General features: G+C 57.2%; 2 protein-coding genes and 1 non-coding gene across 7 annotated transcripts; 1 reads left to right on the top strand and 2 right to left on the bottom strand.

Moving 5' to 3' along the window:
- Positions 1-102: 102 nt before the first annotated feature.
- Positions 103-13,653, top strand: STX10 (syntaxin 10). Of its 5 annotated transcripts, none has more exons than XM_006041780.4 (8): positions 103-236; positions 487-656; positions 826-920; positions 993-1,055; positions 2,610-2,717; positions 2,812-2,918; positions 3,014-3,108; positions 3,183-3,557. In XM_006041780.4, exons 1-8 carry the CDS (start codon positions 202-204, stop codon positions 3,257-3,259), a joined length of 750 nt encoding a protein of 249 aa, XP_006041842.2. In that variant the 5' UTR covers positions 103-201; the 3' UTR covers positions 3,260-3,557. The 5 variants fall into 5 exon arrangements, with proteins under 5 accessions (XP_006041842.2, XP_025149427.1, XP_045022666.1 ...); XM_045166731.1 differs by having other exon boundaries at positions 127-236; positions 460-656; XM_025293642.3 differs by lacking the exon at positions 3,183-3,557 and having other exon boundaries at positions 2,812-2,914; positions 3,014-3,102.
- TRNAG-UCC lies at positions 4,477-4,549 on the bottom strand. The gene has a single exon. It is a non-coding gene; the product is annotated as a tRNA-Gly (tRNA).
- NACC1 (nucleus accumbens associated 1) lies at positions 5,973-23,279 on the bottom strand. Its single transcript, XM_045166725.1, has 6 exons — positions 23,087-23,279; positions 10,651-11,622; positions 10,386-10,559; positions 9,816-9,921; positions 9,635-9,732; positions 5,973-8,839 (listed from the first exon to the last, which is right to left on the bottom strand). Exons 2-6 carry the CDS (start codon positions 11,609-11,611, stop codon positions 8,577-8,579), a joined length of 1,602 nt encoding a protein of 533 aa, XP_045022660.1. The 5' UTR covers positions 11,612-11,622; positions 23,087-23,279; the 3' UTR covers positions 5,973-8,576.
- Between the last annotated feature and the right edge of the window lie 434 nt (positions 23,280-23,713).

Genomic DNA, 23,713 nt, shown 5'->3' with positions numbered 1-23,713 from the left:
AAGATGACTGAAGAGAGAGCGGATGTTTCCGCACTTCGGGCCGAGGGCCACTCTTTCTCCCCTGGCGGCCCGGCTCTCGGTGGTGGCACGGGTCACGTGACGGGGGGCGGGGTGACGGTGCGTCCCGCACCTCTTGGAGGGAATTAGCTTCTGAGGCCGAGAAGGGAGGGGATTCGGCCTCGGGCGGGTGGGGGGCGTGACATGTCTCTCGAAGATCCATTTTTTGTAGTCCGAGGGTGAGTGACAGCGATGCGGGAGGACACGGGGTATTGTGTCCCCTTGCCAACCAGTGCCCGCGTGCCAGCCGGTGCATGTCAGGCATTCTGGGCACCGTCCTCGGGATCGCCCCGTGGCCATGTGGGAGGGGTCCGCAGGGGGATATAAGGGTCTCCTGAGCTCCCAACCTGTTTGGGGGCGTAAAGGTGGGAGGAAGGACCGCCTGCTCCCCGCCCCCGCCAGCCGCGCCCGCTGTGCCCCTGCCCGCAGTGAGGTGCAGAAGGCGGTGAACACAGCCCGCGGGCTGTACCAACGGTGGTGCGAGCTCCTGCAGGAGAGCGCGGTGGTCGGACGCGAGGAGCTGGACTGGACGACCAACGAGCTGCGGAATGGCCTGCGCAGCATCGAGTGGGACCTCGAAGACCTGGAGGAAACCATTGATATCCTTGGGGGGGGGGGGGGACATGGGAGAGTCCATTGCAGGGGCAGGGGGCGCTGAGAGCCAACATTTGGGGGAGGCTGCACACCTAAGAGGTGTTGAGGACTTTGAGGCGTAGGAGGGCGCATGTTCTGTTGGGCTGTGGCCTTGACTCTTGACTCGCTGCATACGCATAGTGGAAGCCAACCCCGGCAAGTTCAAGCTTCCAGCCGGAGACCTGCAGGAGAGAAAGGTGTTTGTGCAAAGGATGCGGGAATCAGTGCAGGTGAAGAGAGTTTCCGATGGGGTGAGGAGGGTTAGGGCGTCTTTCACTCTCTGATGCTGTCCTTATCTGTAGGAAATGAAGGACCATATGGTCAGTCCCGCAGCCGTAGCCTTCATGGAGAGGAATAACAGGGAGGTAAGGCATTCCAACCCAGTGCCCTCACCCGCCGTGTCTCAGTGTGGTTCTCTGAGTGCACGCCTGGCCCCTCTGTGCATTCGTCTGTCTCCTGGGACCCGTGCGTCTGTCCCTCCGCTTCGGTCCTCATCTTCATGCACAGTTGTGTCCATGCTGTCTACCTGCCTGCTCTTTCTGGATGAGCCCAACTGATTTCTCTCTGTGTGTATAATCCCTTCTGCCATCTCCTGTGGGTCTATACTCTACAGGTTTTCTGTGTGTGTGGCAGCCTGTCTCCTTTTCTTGCTCTCTGTTATTGTTTCCAGGATATGTGTTTACCTTTTTTTTTTTCTCCCTTTTTTGGGCTGTGCCCAGCAGCACGTGGGATCTTAGTTTGCCCAACCAGGGGTCGAACCCTTGCCCTTGTGGCCCCTGCATTGAGCTTGGAGCCTTAACCACTGGACCACCACGAAAGTCCCTGTGCTTTTTTTTTTTTTAATCTGTGTAGGCACTTGACCTCTCTGAACTTGGCCCCTGAGTGGATCCCTGCCGGCCTTGGGTAGATCCACTATTTCCCTTTTGTGAGTGTAGTTGCCCTGTGTGTGTACCCACTCCTGCCTTTTCTGCGCATTCTCTCTGCTGCCTCTGTGTTGATGTTCATTCTTTGCATGTGTGTAACAGCAGCCTCACTCGATACACCTACATGGGGTCTGGAAGGGTGGGGGGCTGAAGCCTGCAGCAGCTTGGGGTCCTATGGCAGGATCCACATGCCTTCCAGGTGTGCTGTTTTGGGGATTAATGTTCAAATTCTTTGTATTTATTTATTTGGCTGCATCAGGTCTTAGTTCTCCCACTGCATGTGGGATATTTTTTTAATTAATTAATTTTTGACTGTGCTGTGTCTTTGTCACTGCACAGGCTTTTCTCTAGTTGCAGTGATTCCTCTCTGGTTGTGATGGGCCCAGACCTTGAGGGCTTCAGTAGTTGCAACATGTGGGCTCAGTAGTCGAGGTTCAAGGGCTCTAGAGCACAGGCCCAGTAGTTGTGGCACATGGGCTTGCTTGCTCCGTGGCATGTGGGAATCTTCCCAGACCAGGGATTGAACTCATGTCTCCTGCATTGGCAGGCGGATTCTCTACCACTGAGCCATCAAGGAAGCTCTGACATGTGGGATTTTAGTTCTCCTATCAGGGATGGAACCCATGCCCCCTGCATTGGAAGGCAGATTCTTAACCACTGGACTACCAGGGAAGTCCCTTAAGTTCAGATTCTTAAATACCTGTGTTTATAGGTTTATAAGCATGCCAGGATTAATTTATTAAATCCTTGTTCCATCCTCAGAAAACAGGGTTTATAGCCCTCCCCATTTTACAGATGAGAAAACTGAGGCACAGGAAAGTCAAGTGTTATGTCCTTGGGGTCACCTTGCTAGTTAATGATGGCCCTGAGGACCCAGGCCATTCTACTCCTGAGACTGCCTTCCTAAGTAGGCACCATCTAGATTTGCCACAAACCTTGTCAGTCTCTGCCGGGAGTGGGCGACCCTCCTTAAGCCTGCTGTATGGGTACCTACAGATGCTGACAGGCAAGCCGGCCACCCTGAAGTCCTCCAGTGACTTGCTGGACGCCAGTGTGGTCTCGACCACCTCTCGCTACATTGAAGAGCAGCAGGCCACACAGCAGGTGCGTGCAGGCAGCTGGCAGCCCCAGGCTGGAGGAGACTGCGGACAGCTCAGGGCTCCCTGCCAACCTTGGTTCCCACCCTTCCACCCTGCAGCTGATCCTGGACCAGCAGGATCAACAGCTGGAAATGGTGTCTGGGAGCATCTCAGTTCTGAAACACATGTCTGGCCGAGTTGGGGAGGAGCTGGACGAGCAGGGCATGTGAGACTGGGACCCCGGGGGTGGGCCAGGAGCCCATGGCCGGCTGCTCTGGTGTGCAGAGCCTCCAGGGGCTGATGCCTTCCTGGTCTTGGCAGTATGCTGGACGCCTTTGCTCAGGAGATGGACCACACCCAGTCCCGGATGGATGGGGTCCTTAGGAAGATGGCCAAAATATCCCACATGACCAGTGGTGAGTCCCCTGGGGTGGGAGAGTGGGGAGGGGTGCTGCCTCCCCTCTGTGAACTCTGACCCTCTTGCCCCCAGACCGCCGACAGTGGTGTGCCATTGCGGTGCTGCTGGGGGTGCTTCTCCTGGTCCTCGTCCTCTTCTTCTGTCTCTGATTCTGGTCCTCCCCAGGGGGCAGCCCCTCCAGCTGCGGGGAGCTGGCAGGGCCCTGCCCCCTGGGAGGACGGGAAGGTCATGCCGGGGGAGCTGTCCCAAGGCTCTCATCTAGAGAGGACCCTCAGGGCCCCGGGCTGGAGCCCCTACCACCAGTCTGGTCTTAAGTGCACTTAGGGGGTGGTGGAGGAGGGGAACCTCAGACACACCCCTCCCCATCTCTACTCCCCAAAGCCATTGCTTTGCCCCTGTGCCTTCTACATGTGCCAACTTGGAAATAAAATCCCAGCCTTTATTATATATGTTTGTATCATACGATATGGTGATCTGAACTGGTGGCTGCCCCTGAATGGGAACTCCTGTTCTAAGACGCCTGCTGGCACACCCTGGGGCCAACTGTGCATGCGTGCCCATGTGTGTTAGGGATTTCAACGGTTGACATTCAGTGCAGAAAAGACTATTCTGGTGTATTTCTCAGATTTCTTTTATTACCATCAAAAAAATCCAACCACTGATTTTTCCTTGAGTTTTTGAACTTCAGCCTGAACATCTTTTGCTTGTTCTGTGTCGCCAGTAGGTGAACCCCTTTAGTTGGGGAGCTCAGCTGTGACTTCTGAGGGGCCTCTCAGTACCACGAGGCTCTCTTGTACACCAGGTCACTTCCATCCTTTTGTGATGCAGTGTTCTAATAAGGTGTGAGCGTGTGCTCAGTTGTGTCTGTTTGCGACTCCATGGCCTGTAGCCCTTCAGGCTCCTCTGTCCATGGGATTTCCCAGGCAAGAATACTGGACTGGGTTGCATTGCCATTTCATGCTCCAGGGGATCTTCCCGACCCAGGGGTCAAACCTGTGTCTCCTGCATTGCAGGCAGATTCTTTACTGCTGAGCTACCTGGGAAGCCCACTACAAGGGGGCGTTTGTAGATTTAAGGACTTTGTTGTAGAGGCTACCTGAGTTGGAAATGATCCCTATAAGCTGGGTAAACTTGTAAGTGAATCATCACTTAATGTCCTAGATGTTTCCATCCTGAGCAGTATGTAATCTGACATCCGAACCACCCTTGTATGTTTGACACATTGTTATGTGTTGTGTGTTACAAGGCTGTCTGTCATCCCATTCAACCCCAAAGGCTGATTTGTCAAGAAGAACCAAATATGTACAGATTCCCTTTTTTTTTGGGGGGGGGCGGGGGCTGTGCCAAGCAGCTTGCAGGATCTTAGTTCCCCGACTAGGGATCAAACCCAGGCCCCCTGCAGTGGAAGTGCAGAGTCTTAACCACTGGACCACCAAGGAAGCAGGGAAGTCCCCCTCTCTTTTTTTTAATTTTTATTTTTCTTAATATATGTATTTTATTGAAGTATAGTTGACTTGTTTTTCCCTTTTATTGTTGTTTTTAGTGCAAAACCACTACCATTGATGTTATGGTTCAGGTTGTCTCGATCCATTCTATACTTGGTTCTCAGTCTTCCTGGGCTTAAAAGACGTGCTTCTGGGGGTCTGACACCACCTTGCTGGGATTGCTTACATGTTCAGACAGGGCTTTCTGTTCCTTGAGGTGACTTTGGACCAGAGTCACCTCAGGATTTTTGTTGGTGACGCTGTTGGCTCCCCCAAACCCTGCTTTCTGTTGGCTGAAGCTAGGCTTCAGGACTCCAGAGGGGGCTGGCCTTACTGAAACATGCCCAAGTGACCCTGGGAATTGTCACCCTCAGTGATCTTCCCTATCGAAGTCTGAGGCTCCCTCCAGTCCTCATGGGGTAGTGGGACCTGGACTGGGTGGAGATGAAACCTGTCTATGTCCCCAGCATGGATATCTTGATTTGATGGATTCTCTTAAGATCAGTCAAGTCCTCCCACACAGCTTGAGACATCTCTGAATCCACAGGCCCCTAAGGTATGTTTTGTCTTTTGTTTCAGTTGATAGAATTGTCTTCTGTTCATGTCCTCAGGATATGAAGATTCATATCCTCTTTAAAACCATCCTGACTTATATATATATATATATATATTTTTGCTGCACAGCATGTGGGATCTTAGTTCCCCTTTATCAGGGATCATAGAACCTATGCCCCTCTGCACTGGGAGCAGTCTTCACTTCTGGACACCAGGCAAGTCCCCCAGTGTTCCTCTGAATGCACTAGTTCAGGTTGGGGTGAGGGGTGTGGAGGCAGGTCAAGACTTGTGTCTGGGGCTGGGGGTGTCAAATACCATGGGAGGGCAGCAGGTGAGGGTGTCAGTAATCAATTGATGGAGCTGCTGCCCTTTCAGCTTTGGAGGGAATCCTGGGGGACCCCAGAGCAGGATTTAGGGCTTACACCTGTGAGGCAAGAACCTGGGGTAAACTATTGGCTGCCTGAGTCTGAAGCTGATTCCCCATCTAAAATGGGGTCCCCCTCAAGCTGATTGAAGAAGGAAATGGCACCCCACTCCAGTATTCCTGCCTTGTAGAGGTAGATGGCAAGCACCCATGGAAAGTGCCAATTTGTAAATGCCTTGGATGGAGGAGCCTTGGAGGGTTACAGTTCATGGGGTTTCAGAGTTGGACACAACTGAGCAACTAAACTCAAGTGACATTAAGGCATAATGTTTGGCATGGCCATCCTGAGGGCCCCCTACCCCCACTGCGTTTGTCAGTGTGACACCCTGGGGTATGGGGGTGTGGACAGAGGATGGGACCCACCACCCCATGCCCCCAGTGAGCAGCTGGCAGCAGGGCTGTTACAAAGGCGTTTAGTTTATTCTCCTCATCAGTATCACTGATATTCTCACGGTTCACATTTCCCAGTGCGGCTCCTCTTCTTACAGTAGTCAATGTGCAATCTCACTTACGGCCCGGGGGTGGGGAGGGGCTCGGCCCAGGGCGGGGAGGGCGTTGGCACTCCACGCAGACAGACTGTCCTGCGTGAAAGAGGCGAGGGTGAGTGGGCGGCCGGCGGCGGGGAGGGAGGTGGCCCCCCCACAGTCTTTTTTGCGTTGGTCGGTGGTTCTCCATGTTCCTTTCTGGCTGCCCGGGCTTGGGGGTCCATGCAGCGCAGCGCAGGGCAGGGTGGGGTGGGCTCGGGTGGAGGGGGCAGGGAAGGCAAGAAGGAAAAGCAGCAGGCCACCCAGGAGCAGGAAGCAGGGCGGGAGGGCGCAGGGGTGGCTCCCGGGGTAAGGCACAACCCTGTCTTTGGCTCTCCTGGTGAGGAGTTTCCTCCCCTGCACCCCTGCCCAGCCCCACTCCCCACCCCTCCCCAGACCGCCAGGGGGGGCGCCTCCTGGGGTCCCTGAAACAAGAGGGCTCTGCTACCCAGCCCAGTGCTGCAGGGGCTCAAGAAAAAAGGTGAGGAGGGGCTGGACAGAGGCCTGCCCAGGACAAGGGGGTGGGGAGGGAGAAGACCCCAGTCCCAGAGAGCTGGCCCCCACTAAGGCCTGGAAGGAGGGGAGCGCCTGGGGACTCCGGCTTCCTTGTGGGGTCTGGCTGGAGCCCCAGCCCACCCCTCGGCCTTGGTCGGCCCGGCAGCTTGCCAAGTGACCAGGATATTGTGCTTTGGGATCTATGCTGGGGTGGGTGCTGAGACCAGGATTGGGGTGGGGGGGCAGGGTAGATGTGACTAAGGTGCTTGTGCTTTAGTTGGGGGTGTTGACTCCCCCTACACACTTGAGCCAGCTGAGGCCAGGAAAGCAGAGTCCCAGGACCCCAGCTGGACTGATCCCCCCACCCCTGCAACAAGCAGATGTCAGGAAGGACCCCCCCACCCCGGCCCCACAGGCTGGTGGGGGTTCCTGGGGTTCGGGGGGGGGCAGGCCTCCAAGTCAGGTTTCAAGGGTCCAGTGGGCCCCCACCACCTCCTGTAGTCCCCTTGCCTTTGGAGAGAGAGGCTGCTGGGAGCAATGGGCGAGTCAGATTGGGGAGAAGACAGAGGCATGAGAACAAGGGCTAGAGACAAAAATGTGAAATTGCAAAGAAATGACACCCAGTGGATGTGTGTATGGTGGAAGGGGAGTAGAGTTAAAAAAAAAAAAAGAACCCTCTGAGTTTACATGTAGAACTCAAAAACCTGGGACACCCTTGCAATGGAGCCCCATGGGGGAGGCAGAGGGGTGAGTGGGAGCTGGCCGGACCCAAGGAGCCCAGGCAGAGCGGGGCTTGGGGGAGCCCCACCTTGGAAACGCGCACCCACACTCCACACACATGCGCAGCACATTCAGCCTGCCCCCTGGCCCCCCACCCCGTCCTGCCTTCCACAGCTCCACAGCTCCGGGGACCAAAGGGGACATCAGAACCAGTCCCATTGGTTTGAAAAATAAAAGGAATCTTATACTTCAATATTTCATTAGCTAAAAAAATGTTTTAAAAAGTATGTACAGGGGGTGGGGGCTGGGAGCCCTGCCGTGGGGGCGGGGTGGGGGTGAGGAAGGGAGGGAAAGGCAGCAGCCCCCTCCCCCTAGCCGGCTCCCTGGGCTCCACCCCTGGTCCTACTGCCTCTTATGTCTTCATTTGTTTAAGAGCAAAACTTCTACACACGCACACGCGCGCACACACACACATGCACACCCACACGCTTCTGCACGCCCCGGAAACCTCTCCTCCTGTCCTCAGAGACCCACGGTCTGCCCCCAAGGCCCCCCTCACTCAGGACCTGCCCCTCTCAGGCCCCAGGGGACTGGTGATGGCAAGACAGGCTGAGCACGGGGAGGGGAAAAGAAGGGCGCTGGGCCTGCCACCGCCCACCACCTTGGGTCGGTCAGTTTCTCTGAGCCTCAGTTTCCTCAGCTGTAAAATGGGCAGTCCTCACGGCCTCGCCTACCCCAGCCCCCAGGTGCAGGGACAGACGAGGGAAACAGGAAGGCGCTTTTGGAAACGTGGAAGCACTGGGAGGTGGTGGTGGGAGGGGTCCTGAGAACCCAGGGGCCCCTGCAAGTCCCGAGGGGCTGCAGTGGGGGGGGCGGAGGCTGAGGAATGCTCCCGCTTGGTGGCCCAGGGCGTGGGAAGGGGGTCTTCCCAAGCCCCCCCAGGCTGGCCCCTCCCTGTGCCTGGCCTGGTGAGTGGGGAGAGAGTCACTAGGGGTTAGGAGACGGGGAGCAAGAGCCCCCCGACTGTGCATGAGTGTGTGCTAGAGAAGGCCACGCAGACCTCGCACCACCTGCCATCCTCTCCCAGCCCGGATCCCCGATCGGCTTGGGGTCAGGGGATGGGACAGGGGAGGCAGAGGAGCCGGGAGCATGCAGCACCCCCCGCGGGTCCTGGGGAGGGACAGACAGTAGCTCGTGACCAAGATGGCGGGTGGGTGTGACAGGAGGGGGAGTGTGACGGCCTCGCGGGAGGGTCCGGTGGGGGTTACTGGAGGGCCTCCTCAGCTGAGGGGCCGGCCTCGCCGTCGTGGCTGGCCGTCTCGAAGCCGTGCTCCACACCCATCATGTCCGGCTCTATCTTGCCCGTGTAGCTGATGAAGGTGGTGTAGGCGTCGCCCTCGGCCATGAGCGGCTTGACCTTGGGGATCCAGCTCTTGCGCACAACGCGGCGGGCGTTGGTGCACATGTCGGCCGCAATGGCGTTCATCTCGCTCTCCTTGAAGTTGGGGGCGAAGTTCTGGCAGTAGTCTGCAGGTGGAACGAGCCGCCCTGGGTAAGCTCCCCTCCCAACAGGCCCTCAGCTGCCGCGGCGCTGGCATCCTCCCCACCTCAGGGCACCTCTGACCACCCCTCAGAGCTGAGGGGACTGAGGCCTTGCAGATGGTTGCTGCTGTTGTTTAGCTGCTCAGTCGTGTCTGACTCTTTGTGACGCCATGGACTGTAGCCCATCAGGCTCCTGTCCCTGGGATTCTCCAGGCAAGAATACTGGAGTGGGTTGCCATTTCCTTCTCTAAGGGCTCTGCCCACCCCAGGGATTGAACCTGCGTGTCCTGCTTGCCAGGCAGATTATTGACCACTGAGCCACTTGGGGAGCCCGAGACCTTGCAGACAGCATGCTACACTACATCAGTGGGCCCAGGCTGGACCCAGCGGGGCCATGTGTGTGGGATACGTGGATCTGCTGCGGGACACCTGGGTGCTCTTGAAAAATAGGCGTCATTTACCAGAATTTAGAAACCGGGATTTCCACTAGACTTCCCTCTTGACAACTGGCTGAGGCCTGGGCGGAGATCTATCACTCCACGACCAGCCTACGTTGGAGACCCTCTTCTGTCGGCTCTGTGGCTTTCCTTCAGTGTCCTCCCCATCAAGAAATCTCTAACCAATCACAGCCCTCTTCCCAAGAAGCCTAGACTGAACTTCAGAATCCTTCTTAACATCAAAGCCTACCTACTGATTCATCAGGGCCAACATCAGAGAAAAGGACCCCCTGCCCGCCTGTCCTGGGCCCCCAACCCCAACTCCAGAATGGCAGGCACTCACACTTGACGGCGTGGAGTACGCGACTGTCCAGCGGTTTGCGGCTGGGGTTGTTACTGGAAGAGCGGATGCCGGTGCCACAGCTGTTGGCCAGCGTGTTCCTGGGTGAGGGCACAGGGGAGGGGAGTCAGGCCCCCGCTGGTGGTGAGCCCTCCGACCCCGGGGGCTCTGGTGGGGGCCTCACCGGTCAAAGAAGGAGGCCAGGAGGCGCCGCAGCAGGACCTTGTGCCGGGTGCCCGCGCTGACGTGGCAGTTCATGAGCTGCGCCCTCGTGATGTACACGTTGGTGCCTGGAGGGGGAGGGGGGCAAGAGGATAGCCAGGGCCCAAACTGCCACATTCCCTACTCGTCCAGGGCCGACCAAGACCCCCCTTGACAACTCAACCCAGAGCTGCCTTCTCGACACTCAGGAAAGGAGAGAGACTGTGGCACCACCGTCCACGGGGAACCCATGTGCCCGCTCAGCCACCAGTGTCAGAGAAGAACAGGCAGAGAGCATGGAGCCCTGGCACCTTGAGTCCTGGGGCCAAATTCTTAACCGCTGTGTTGGTCAACCCTGGAACCACCCCCACGAAACCACTGATCTATGCCAATGTGGCTGAAAATGCCGGCCAATGCTTATACCCGCCTCTGGGGTGGAAACCTACAGGCCAGCCTTTGATTTGTATCAATATGAAGGGACATCAGGGGCCCCAGGACCCAACCCAAATGGGGGGGGCAGGGGGAGCTCAGGGAGGAGGTAAGGCCAGCCCACCTGTCACCAGCTCCAGCTTCTCTGAGGGGTCGCCCTCGTCGTAGAGCTTGGGGTGGCAGCGGTTGCCAATCTGGTTGATGAGCTCGGCAGGGAGAGACGCGAGGTCCTGCCGCACTCGGATGCGATTCCGAGACTCGGGGGCCACCTGCTCAGGGAGGGCCTCCACCTTCTCAGCTGTGCGGGGGGAGAGAGGTGTGCTGGGGTCAGGGGTGGAAATGGTGGGGAGGGCAGTGGGGCCAGGCTGGGGGCTGCGGGGGCACCTCACCAGTCTGGCCGACGTTCATCATGCTGTACATGGTGTACATGTTGCAGATCTGCCGGTACTGCTCGTCCGTGCCCTCCTCGCCCGCGTCCTCCTCCTCGTCCTCCTCGTTGTGGTAGGAGCCGGGGCTGTCGCTGGTGTAGGCGCTTGAGGTGCCGGGGCTGGTCCGCTCTGACGTGCTGGGCCCACTCACCACACCGCCTGCTGCCGCTGCCGCCGCCGCCGCTGCACCCCCCGTCGGCGGACCGGCCCCCGCCCCCGCCGCCACCCCGGTGGGCTGTGCCGCCGCCACCACGGGGGCCTGCTGGGCTGGCCGGTTGACAGCCAGGTCTGGCGTGGAGAACTTGGCCATTTTGCGGCTGCCGTTGCCCCCGCCGCCGCCCCCGGCCTCCTTCTGGCCGCTGTCCCACAGCCGCTTGGCCACGGGTGTGCACTGCACAGAGTCCGACTCCTGCTGCTCCGTCTTGACGCGCGACACCAGGGGCAGCGGAGTGCCACAGGCTGGCCAGCTCGACGTCTGCGCCACGGGGCTCTGGGGCTCGGATGAGGGGGCCTCCTCAGAGTGCAGGCCCTGGGAGTCGCAGCTGGGGGAGCTCACCTTGAGGAAGAATTCGGTCCCCTTCTCCATGATCTCCTGGATCTGCAGAAAGCCGGCCGTGTACATGAGCAGGAACTGGTCACCCATGTTCATGCTCAGGCGGCCCGTGTAGCAGAAGCTGAGGATCTGCTGGAAGGACTGGGGCTGCACGGCCGCCGGCAGCTCCACCACGGCGCTCCGGCTGCTGTTGAACAGGTCCCGGAAGTAGGAGCTGCTGGCGGCCAGCACGGCCCTGTGGGCCTTGAAGGCGTGGCCCTTGACCACTACCGAGACGTCACAGTACAGGCCCTGCAGCCGCTGCTCGTTGAGGCACTCCAGGATGCTGTTGCCAAAGTTCGGGATCTCCATCTGTAGGGTCTGGGCCATGGCGGCAGCGGCTGCGCGGGCGACAGGGAGAGACGGGAGGCGGGGTCAGGTGGTCGACCCAGCCCGATGCCGGGAGACAGGCAGGAGTGTGGACAGCAGCCACGTGGTGGAATCTGCCAGGACTGTAAGAATCACAGGGGCCACCCACTCCTGTCCCAGCACGGCCTGGCCTTTGTGACAGGCTGTCCAGTCAGCTAAGTTGGGGTGGCCCATGCTGGGCTTCTTTCTGCAGAAAGAAGGGCAGGGACTCCCTGGGTGGTCCAGTGGCTAGGACTCCATATTCCCAATGCAGGGGACCCAGTTTCGACCCCCTAGTCAGGGAACTAGATCCGACATGCCACAACTAAGAGTCCCCATAACTCGACTAAAGATGCTGCATGCTACTACAATAAAAATTATTAATAATAAAGACTCTGCATGCCCGAACTAAGACCTGGTGCAGACGAATAAGTGTTAAAAAACAAAGGAGGGCAAAGGCATTCTTACGCATCTGTGCTTGAGCATTAAATGAGATAACATGGCGAGCACCCCATGAGCACTAACCAGCACTAGGACTACACACACAGGTAGCTGGCATACAAACACCAAGAAGGCAGAGTCATCTGATTTTTCACACTGCCTTTGCAGGGCTGAGCACGTGACCCAGAACCACCATTTGTTGAATGACTGAATGACCACTCAAGAAACCCTGAAACTGCATGAGAACATAACAGTCACCAGGGCAATGCAAATCCAAACCACCGTGAGACACCATTTCACACCCACCAGGCTGGCTAGAGAATCCAAGGACAGAGGAGCCTGGTGGGCTACAGTCCACGGGGTTGCAAAGACTCGGTCACAACTGAGCAACTAACACACACGCTGGCTAGCATAAAAAAGATAAACACTCTCAGGGAAGATGAGAAATGACTCGGGACCCTCCTACATTGCTGCTGGGAATGTGAAGTCGTGCAGTTGCTGTAGAAAACCGCTCTTCAAATGGTTAAAGCTGAAGTTACCAGATGACACAGTGATCCCACCTCTGGGAAGTATACTTGAGAAGTGAAAACATAACATCCACCAGCGGTTAAGGCTGTGAATATTTGTTGTTGTTTAGTCACTCAGTCACGTCTGACTCTTTTGCTTCCCCATGGACTGCAGCCTACCAGGCTCCTTTATCCAGGGGGTTTCCCAGGCAAGAACACTGGAGTGGGTTGCCATTTCCTCCTCCAGGGGATCTTCCTGACCCAGGGATCAAACCCACATCTCCTGCATTGGCAGGTGGGTTCTTCACTGCTAAGTAAAGAGCATGGGAAGTCCCATGTGAATGCTTAGAGCAGCACTGTTCACAACAGGGAAAAGGTGGAGCCAATAACCTCAAAGGCAAATAGATAAACAAAATGTGATCCACCCACAGTGGAACACTGCTCAGTCATAAAAAGGAGCAAACAACCGATACACGCTACAACTAGGATACCCCAAAATATGCTAAATGCAGGAAGCCAGACGAGAAGACCACGCGTTATACGTATTTCATACACCACAACTACGAAATGTCCAGAATGGGCAAATCCATAGGGACAGAAAGCAGAGTTGTGGTTGCCTGGGGCTGGGCAGTGGGTGAGGGTAGGGGCTGAGGACTGGGGAAGCGTAAGCAAACAGGAACGGGGTTTCTTGTTGTCCTCGCGAGAAACGTCCAGTGATTGTGGTGACATATGCTCAACTATGAACGTACCGAAAAGCTCGAACCAGCACACTTTAAAAGCGGGTCAACTGCCTGGTATGTGCATCTGACGCTGTTAGATGAACAGAGAAATTTTAAGACTAATGTCCCCTGTGCAGAACTGAGGATGAGACTTGCCATGTACAGTCTTTATTTTGTTGTTTAGTCGCTAAGTCGTGTCCAGCTTTATGTGACTGTAGCCCGCCAGACTCCTCTGTCCATGGGAATTCTCCAGGCAAGAATACTGGAGTGGGCACAGTCCTTTCTAAATTTTGAACCTGGTGTATGTACTGTCTACTTACCAAAGTGAATATTTAAAAATAAAGTGTATGAAATCACACTGCAAACATCTAAAGGGCTTTAGGGGGTGGGTGGAGAAAAAATGTGAATTTAAGGAACTGCCTAATAAGACCCTGCTCGGGGAGCCCACCCCAATCCTGACCCGGAAGGTACCACCGGGGGAGGGGGGGCGCTCTGGCACCTCTCAAATGTATAAACTTCTGCATCACAGCCTATTCCATCAGTGCACGTTCCAATCCAGGAGGAAAAACTGATCAGGCGAGGACGGCACAGCTGATACTCCGGGGGCAATCATGACCCCCTCCCACCCCACTGGTAACAGTGAGTCCCCTGCCATTCTATTGGTACGGAGGGCGGTGGTCCTGAAAGGGCAGGTAGGGGAGAGAAGAGAGGCCTGAGCAGAGTCAGGCTGAGAAGAAACAGTAGAAAAAAGTGTGTGCCAAGGCCCTGGGGTAGGAACGGTCTTAAGCTTCCCCAGCCAAGAACTAGGGGTGTGAAATCAGCCCCATAGGCTGCTAAGAAGATTCAGGGCGCTCATGCAGTCACATGTCGACTGCTCTGGTAGCCTGGGTGCTGGGAGGGCAGGGCCAGTGTCACCCTCAGGGTCTCCCAAATGGAGCAGCTCAGTGTGTACAGGTTTGAGTGTGCAGAATCAGGTTGGCCTTATCAGGGTTCATTTCCAAATGAAGAAGCACAGATACGGAGCTCCTGGTCCCAGAAGCAAGTCAGTTCTGGAGCCAGGACTCACGCTGGCCCCAAAGTACAGCCCTGAGCCTACGGGCACGTGGCTCCTTCTCTTCCTCCACGAAGCCCTTTCTCAATGAATCTGGAGAGGGCCCAAGTCTGCACTGCATCCCCAGTGCTCAACCCAGAGGCAGCTTAAGACAGACTTAACGAACAAAACCCTGAAAGGTGCATGAGCGCTAAGGTGGGAGTGAGAGACGAACAGCTGATGGGGCGCTGGCTAGTTGCTGCCCCAGGGCCCTTGCACATACTCTTTTCGCCTTTCCTCATCAAAATCAATGTCACTATCACAAAAAACCAAAAAGGCCATGAGGGGACTTCCCTGGTGGTCCAGCGGTTAAGAATCTGTCTTGCAATGCAGGAGACATGGGTTTGATCCCTGGTCTGGGAAGATCCCACATGCCAAGGAGCAACTAAGCCTGTGCATCACAACTACTGAAGTCTGGGTGCCCTAGAGCCTGTGCTCTGCAACAAGAGAAGCCATCACAATGAGCAGCCTGTGCACGGTAGAGAGTAGCCCCACCTGGTATGACTAGAGAAAAACACTTATGCAGCAATGAAGACCCAGCACAGCCACATCATTAGTAAGTAAATAAATTTTAAAAACACTGCAGAGAGAGCACCAAGGGAATAGGTGACTGACTCCTGGCATCAGGGGAAAGGGGAGCTTGGGTGAGGAGGGTCGAGGGCTGAGGCTGTAGAGATATGGATGTGGATGCTTTTGGGGCTACGAAGGGCATTCCACTCCTAACTGCACTCGGTGTGCTGGACAAGGCTGCACGCATGTCCCAATGTGCTCAGAGCACCCTGCGGTGAAGGTGAGCGGTGCCTCACTTCATGGGTGGGGACCACAGCACTGCCCTGCATGGGTCCCAAGATGCTGGACTTCAGGGCCTGTCCCCGCAGTGAGAACTGGTGCAGGTGGCTTTGTGGGGAGCACTTAGCTTGGGAGTGCTAATATCCTCAAGATAACGGGCGGGAACAGACACACAAGGAGGGGGCTCCTGAGGGCAAAAGCCAACCTGATATTCAGGCTGGCATCTCCAGGCCTCATGAACCCCATGCAGCCCCAGAACCAAGCACCAGCGGGTAGACGTGGGATGCTCTAACGGGGCAGTGGCAGGCTGGGAGGGTGGCCCTCAAGGCACAAGGAAGGCATGCAGAGCCTTGAGGAAGAGGCAGGCACGATCCTTCCAGAAAGGGGACTCTGGGCTCTGCTGTGAACTAAGTTGTGCGTGCGTGCATGCTAAGCTGTTTCAGTCATGTCCGCCTCTTTGCGACCCCATGGACTGTAGCCCGCCAGGCTCCTCCGTCCATGGGATTCTCCAGGCAAGAACACTGGCATGGGTTGCTGTGCCCTCTCCAGGGGATCTTCCCGACCCAGGGATAGATGAGAAAATAAATGTCTGTCAAGTCAGCCAGTCTATATGGTATCTTGTCACGGCATCCAAGCAGACCAGCATCTATTCACCCCAGAGCTCCCTCATGGGGCCACTCGCCTGGACCTCCCGCCATGGATGGGAGACTGACATGTACCCCAGATGCCAACACAATGCGTCCTCAGTAGAGCTCTCGCCCCCTCAAGCCTGCTTGGGCCACAGTGTGCGTGGGCTCCAGCCCTCCTTGCTTGGGTCAAGACTCCCAGATCGGACTTCCCTAGGGGTCCAGTGGTTAAGAACCCACCTACTCCAAGAAGGAAATGGCAGCCTACTCCAGTATTCTTGCCTGGAGAATCCCATGGACAGAGGAGCCTGGTGGGCTACAGTCCATGGGGTCGTAAGAGACTTAGTGTTTAAAAAAAAAAAAAAAGAATCCACCTACTAGTGCAGGGGACACGTGTTTGATCCCTGGTCTGGGAAGATTCCACACGCCCCAGGGCTACTAAGCTCGAGCGCACTACAGCCTGTGCTCCATAACAGGAGAAGACACCACGATGAGCAGCCCTCACACGGCAACTAGAGAAAGCCCTTGTGCAACCACAAAGACCCAGCACAGCCAAAAAAAAAACAAACCCCAGATTCACACCCCTGACTCCTTCAAAAGCAGTCTCACCACCTGGGCCCCTGTGATGTGTACGGGGCCCCTGCATGGTAAGGTTCACCCACTCTGACCTAAAACGCAGGACCCAAGATGGTCACGGCCCTTCAAACTCTCCTGATCACCTGTGTCAAATTTCCGAAGTCAGAGCCTTTCCCAGCCCCGATTCCTCTGGCCGCTTCTCCTGCTTGAGTTTTCCTTCTTGGCGCTTCTCACCATCTCTTACAAGTTCCTGTCTTTGTGTCAGTTCCACCAGGGCAGGGTATCTGCCCACCTGCCCCAATAACCAGGCAAGCACACAGCGGGGGCACGATCATTGCTCGTAGAATGAATGAAGAATTACTTCTGTTACTTCCAACTGGCACGCATGCTAAGTCACTTCAGTTGTGTCTGACTCTTTGCGACCTCAATGAACTGTAGGCTCTGTCCATGGGATTCTCCAGGACAAGAGATAGAGGCAAGAATACTGGAGTGGGTTGCCATGCCCTCCTCCAGGGGATCTTCCTGACCCAGGGATCTAACCGATGTCTCTTATGTCTCCTGCCTTGGCAGGAAGATTCTTTACCACCAGTGCCACCTAGGAAGCCCTGCTTTCAACCAGACTCCTCTTTTAGTTGCGTTATGACTAGAAGAGAGCAGGACTAGAAAAGGTCTCTGAGGCCGGGCAGGGGTGCCACCCACACTGCGGTGGAGGCCGCTGGGGCCGACGGGGGTGGGTGGGGGTGGTGATGTCCTCTGGCAGCCCCGCCAGGTAGCTGACCTGCAGCCAGAGTCCCACCCAGGGCTCAGCGAACTTGGGATTCCCACTGATGGCTCCAGCTGCCCCACCACCAGATCCCGCTGGGGTGCTGCAGGCTTGAAATGGAAGTGCTTGTGCGGCTGTGCAATTCCTGGGGGTGGAAAGTGCCAGCTTTTTGCGGAGGGCGCTCTGAAGTCCCCAGAGGCTGGGACTGTCTCACCAGGCACTGTCTCTTTCAGCTGACCTTCCAGGGAAGCGGTGAGCTGCCCGTGGACATGGAGCCCATTAAGGGAAACTGCCAAGCCCAAGTGTAAGGACTGAAGACCCCTTGGAAACCTCCAGAATCCTTCACTCAGCTCAGCAAGAAGTCAGAGTGACGGCTGGGGGGTGGGGCGCAGGAAAGCCACACAGCCCCAGGCTGCTTGGGGGTGCATTCTTGGCCCAAAGCCAGGGGACACTCTGAGAGGCAGCTTAGGCAAACACCACCTAGTGAAGAACCAGGCAGTCAACCACACAGGCCTTTTTCATGGACATGCACATTTAATTCCTATTCTTTTCCCCTGAAAAGCTCCCATTAACTCCACAGCAGGGAACAGGACGAGCAACCCCAGGTGGCCTGGACATTGCCCCTACTGTGCACCAGCACCCGGTGAGGCTGTTACTCCTCTTGCCAGTTTCTGAGGAAGAAACGAGTCCTCATGCCATTTACAGAGGACGAGGGAGGCCCAGGATGGCACCCAGGCCCCGTGGCTCCAGTTCAAGGCCAGCCCGGGCTTCCCTGTCCTCCACCTGGTGCTGCTGCTCCCTAGGGGCAGGTGGCCACCGCAGCTAGACCCATTTCTTGACTGGGCAGACTGAGAAGCTGGAGCCAAGAAGACAAGCCCAGTGGGGAGCTCCAGAGCTGGGGTCTGTGGCCCATCTGGAGCCCCCACCCAAGGGTTCCGGGTGCCACTTCCCGCTCGCCCTCAGGAGGCTTCTTCCTCCGCCCCGCCTCCCCCAGCTATTCTCTGTGCTTCCTCCTCTCACTGCCACCTCCGGGAATGAGCAGTCTAGCCTGCTGCCTCTCCTGCCTCCCTCCTCCGCTCTCCTCTTGCAGGACTCGGCAATCTGGCCTCCCCGTGCCTGCAGCAGCTCCTAGGAGAACCCAGCCAGGCCCCACCCGCCTCCCACCAGGGCCACAAGCCCACCTTTCCGAGTTACCTCACGCTCCCCAGCGTGCCTTCAGACCCGGAGGGCAGCGGGCGGGGCAGCAGCTGCAAAGGTCCTGAGGTCACATTGGGCGGCTAGCACAATGGATTCGGGTGGTTACTGGGGTGGGGCTGCTGAGAGGTGCTTGGAGACCCTGCAGGGCCTTGGCAGGGTAGAAGAATTAGAATCTTGTTTTTCTAGGATCAAATATCCCTTACAAAGTTTCTAGTTTAGAATTATGCTTCCCTTCCTCTTAACGCCTAGAAAACATTATCCCTCCCTCTAGCCCCATGTCAGTCTTTGCCAACTATAAAAGGAGCAGCCACCTCATAAGGTTGTTTTAAGGCTTAAACCACCTTAGAGTAATGCAGGGAGATTTGCAGCCAGTGTCCAGCTGCTGTTATTAGTGATGTCCCCTTCTGTCCCCGTGACCCCTCACAGGACTGCAAACTCCCTGACAGCAGAAGAGGCATCTTCTACTGCTCACCAGCCCCCAGAACCTTAGGCCATTTCATCAGTCACGGGTATTTACTGAGGGCTCCCCTACTGCCTTCCCAGCATCATCAGATTGCATCCCAGACAGTAGCCTCTCATGTAAATCTCATGATAACCACGCAGCAAGGAGACCACCCGCAGCCCTGCTGCCGTGGGGCCCAGATCAGTCTGTGGTGGTGGCTGCCCCGTACATTCTATGAGGAGCACTGCTAGTCTCTACTACCCAGCCCCAGCTGTGACAACCAAAAATGTCACCAGACGATCTTCTAATGTCCCCAGGGCAGGGCAGAATCACCTCTGATTAAGAACCCCTGCAGTGCGGGAATGCCTGCTTGTTCCCACTTAACAGATGCAGAAACTGAGGTGGCAGGTGAGGTCACGACCTTTGCTCAGGCTCTCCGGGCTAAGCAAGGTGGTGCTAATGGTCGAATCTGACTCTCCACTACACCATGTATGCCCACCTTTACCCACCTTCTGCTTAATTCAGTCACAGTCCTCACAGGTGGTGCAGTGGTAAAGAATCTGCCGCCTGCCAATGCAGGAGACACAGGTTCAACCCCTGGGTTGGGAAGATCCCCTGGAGGAGGAAATGGCAACCCACTCCAGTATTCTTGCCTGAGAAATCCCAGGCAAGAAGGATGGCGGGCTACAGTCCATGGGGTCGCAAACAGTCAGACACGAATGAGCACACACACCCTGCTCAGGGTCTCTAAGGATGCTGAGACCTTTGCATCCTATCTGTCCAGAGGAGACGGGGGCAATGACCACCACCAGACACTGCACACAAAGTGACAGCCCCCCGGTCAGTCCCACCTCACGGCTTCTGTGGCTGAGAGCTCTCCGGGGGAGACAGAGGGATGACACTCTTGGCCAAGGGGACCCAGGAGCAGAGGCAGGGAGGCGGACCCACATGCTCATGCTAGGCAAAGGCCAAAGTGAGTTAAAAGTGGGTAAAAGTGCTCAGAGCAGCTTGGCACCCAGGAAAGGGATGGGAGTGATGAGAGGCGGGGAGGACCTAAGAGAAGGAGCTGAGGCCGGTACAAACACCACCTCTGTCTTCGAGGCCAGCTCACTGTCGCCTCAAACGTTGCAAGCCCCACCAGAACCTGGCAGGCCGTCCTCCAACAAAGGCTCTGGCGGTGACATTGAGGAGCCGGGTCAGACCTTGCTAGACCAACCTGAAAGCCTCTCCAAACCCCGTGCCTTCAGGCTGACCTCCACGACAGGGCCTGCCAGACTGACCAAAACTCATCTCACAGCCCGGCTCAAGAACCCACTGGGGCACATTTTAAAAGGCTTTGGATGCAGGCCAAGGGGTCTGGACTTTGCCTTTGGGGGTGAGGCGGGGATCCAGGAGACCCCAAGATCAGGTGCTTCTTTTCTGGGAATGGCACTAAGGGTCTCCACCTCCACACCAGGGTTGCTCTCCCTTCACTTCTTTTCCTCATGAAGACAAGATGTTTAGGGCTCTGAGCCGGAGCCTGGCACATGCTTTATGAAGGCTTTTAATGTGCTGTCCCTCTGCCTAGAACATCCACCCCTACCTGCCCCAGCTCCCCACAACCCCCACCCACCCTGCCCCCAGCAGGCTGACTTATTATTCAGAGCTCAGCTCACCTGAAAGCCTTCACTGACCCCCTGAATCTAATGCTTTGCCCCCCACCCCAACACCATCACTTCACTCCATTTTACTATATTCCCGAACATAGGGCTATCAGAAACACTCTTGATCATTTGTCTGGGGTCGATCACCTTCACTAGAAGTTGCCGAGAGCCATTCCCTGGGCCCCAGCAGGGAGTTGGCACCCATGCGACATCAAACTGTCCCCAGGGTCCCTTTACTTTGTGGCTCTCACCCTCCAGGCTATTGTGGCTCTCCTCTGGCGAAGTAATTATGAAGAGTGCTTTCTCCAGCTCTAGGCACACGGACTCACTGCTCCCTTCTTGGCCATCCACGCACCGTGGCCTGCTCCTTCCAGTCTCTGCCCCGCTTCCAGCTAGCTCTGTGACTGGGGGCAGCCCCCCCCAACCCTTCAGTACCCAGCCTAGAGCCCTGCTGAGGCCCCAGTCTGCAGCCAGCCTCAGCCCAACCAGGCAGGGAGAAGGCTTCATTACGTGGGGCTGCTGGCCCAGTTTCTACCCCTCCCAGAACCAGGAGGCCAGCCAAAGCGGGGAGGAGGGCCCAGCCCAGGTGGGGGCAGTTCTAGGAACTCTGGGGAGATCGGGGGAAGGGAGGTGAGCATTAAACCTAGATCTGCCTGATACCACTCAACCCAGCCGTTTGTGGTTCCTGCCTCACGTGCTGAGGATCTCAAGTCAGCGTTCCCAGGACCCATCAGTAATAGCCTTGCAGTTAGACTCCCTGAGAGAAGGAACAAAAAGTAGGGGTGGTCTGACTGGGGACCAAAGTGAGGACAAGACAATCCAGCCAGGCTCCATCCTTATAACCACCTCCTTCTGCCAGCCCACAGCTCTGTGATCCCTGACCTCTTGGCTCCCATTAGGAGAACGGGGGTAGGGGATGACCTAGCCTCTGGGAGAGAGTCTTCCACTGATCTGGTTCCCTGGGACACCAGGAAAACTTGGTCCACAAGGGTACGGACCCATCCCTCGGGATGGGCAAGAGAAAAGTCCTGGACAGGGAAATACCACCAGGGAATCCAAAATAGTGTGACCTCGTCCCGTCACGCCCCTCAAAGGCCAGCTCCAGGGGACCGAGGGTTGGGGCTGAGGGTCAATCAATCCCAGCCCATTGATGTCTAGCTGGGCTCCATGTGGAGCCTCAGTTTCCCACCCTGTACCACGGAGATCTAAGCCGATTTGGTGGTGATGGTGAGCCATCAATGAGCTCATCTAACCAGCAAGCTCAGCACAGGGCTTGGCCCAGGAGATGCACCCTAGAGGCCAAGCGCTGGGACGGGTAGCACTAAAGGTCTGGGTACCTGATTTGAGCCCCTTCTTGGCGACCCGCATTCACCCCACCAGAGCCTCCAAGACACAATGAACAGAGCTTTATAAGCTCACCTCCCAGTAACTCACCTGCAGAGAGCTGGTGCCTGAAATGCTGGGAGGTCGCAACCTCTAGGCTTGAGCCTCAAGGGTCTGGTCACAAAAAGTGCACATAGAATCTCAGGACCCTAAACTACTCAGGTAACAGGGTGTGTGTGTGTGTGTGTGTGTCTACCTCCCTGCATATATCTGGGGTGGGGGTGGGCCAGAGGGTGGTAGACAAGATGCCGGAGCTAGGTGTTCCAGACTATTTCCCAAGCTGTCCACACAAACACCCACCTGGCCACCTAGCCCCTTGGAGCAGCCCACAGAGGCTTGCCCAAAAGGTAGGTAGGGGCCCAGAACCTGGCAGGGATGAGGTGTGAGGAAGAAGAAACCCCTCAGGTTTGGCCCCAAGCTAACACCTAGCCAAGAAAAGAGGGGGGCGCACCTTGGCACGTGTCTTTTGATCATACAAGTTTCTCCGGACCTGCTCCCACACCCCCTCCAGCCTACTTAGTCCAAAAGCTTGCCTCCCCCTCCCACTCCCAAAGCTCCTACCGAAGTTCCTCAACCTACCTGATCGCCCCTGTATCTGGCTCTCGCCACCTGCAACCCCTCTCTTCGAATCCTAACCCCAAGTGACCCCCGCAAACGTCCCAGGGATCTCCTAACCGCCCCCACTCGAACTAACTCCGCCCACACCCACCCTGCCCCACTTCCTGGGCTTCTCCTCAGCCGCCCCCAAGCCTGTAACCTGACCCACCTCCTCCAGCGCCCCGACGGTACCTGCAAGCCCGGGCCCCTCCCCGCCCCCCTCCCCCGCCTCAGGGCCGTTTCCCTCCGGCCACGCCGCTCTCTCCTCCTCCCCCATTCCGCCGGCCCGAAGCCTGACTCCGCCTCCCCCTCCCCCTCCGGTCTCCCCCGGCGCCTCCTCACTTTTCCTCCACCAGCCTCCCTCCAACTTCCCGGGCCCCCCGGCACCTGCCCCGGCATGGCCTCGCGCCCCTCTCGCGGGGAATGAGAGGAGGAGCTCTGGACCAGATCCCGACGCCCCCAAGCTCCGCGGCCCGGCCCGGAGCTGAACGCTCAAGGCCGCTCGCGGGGGCCGGGACTCCCCGCACTCGCCGGCCCGGCCACAGTGTAGATTACTAGCCAGGTTCCTCTCCTGTCGGAGGAGGCCCCCATGTCCTCCCCTCTCAGCCCTTAGCCGGACCTCAGATGCCCTCGGGCCGCCCCGGCTAGAGGAGGCCGGAACCGGGCCTGGGGCAGGCCGCCTCACCTGCGCCGTGGCCGCGCTCCGGGGGCTCCCGGCGGGCTCCGCAGCGGCAGCTGAGGCCGGGCCTGGGCCCGGGGCGCGCCCCCCTGCGCCGGGGCCTCGGCCTCCGCCTCCGCGGCCTCCGCGGCCTCCGCCTCAGCAGCAGCGGTAGCCGCGGCGGCCATTCATTGTGGGCCAGGCCGCCCCAGCCGAGCGCCGAGCGAGCGCTAGGCGCGCCGCCGCGGCAGCCAGGCCGGGGAGAAGCGGCCGTGGCCCCGCCCGTGTACCGCCCCCGGTTCCCGCCCCCGAGGCTAGGCCAGCCGAGCGCCGAGTGCGGCCGTTCGTCCCTCCTCAGTCTCCTCCCTCTACCCCTCGGAATCCCGGTCGCAACCTAGGCTATGCTGGAGAGTTCGAGTCCCGATCTCGCCACTTTTTAGTCCCGCGATCTTAAGCAAGTGGCTCTATCTTTCGGAACTTTAGTTTCCTGGAAAAAAGCAAAGAGTAATGCCTGCTGTTTATTGGGCCAGGCACTGCTTTATAGGTTCTTTATGGGATTATCTCGTTTAAACTTCACGGTAGTATCTTTAGGTAGGAATTATTTTATCAACACACACACGCTATAGAAAAAAAAAAAAAGAGGCACAGAGAGGT

Source organism: Bubalus bubalis, chromosome 9 (genome assembly GCF_019923935.1).
Source record: "Bubalus bubalis isolate 160015118507 breed Murrah chromosome 9, NDDB_SH_1, whole genome shotgun sequence".
In the NCBI taxonomy this organism is placed as follows: domain Eukaryota; kingdom Metazoa; phylum Chordata; class Mammalia; order Artiodactyla; family Bovidae; genus Bubalus; species Bubalus bubalis.
Note: the sequence above shows the minus strand (reverse complement) of the source record. Positions and strands in the feature narration are given on the sequence as shown.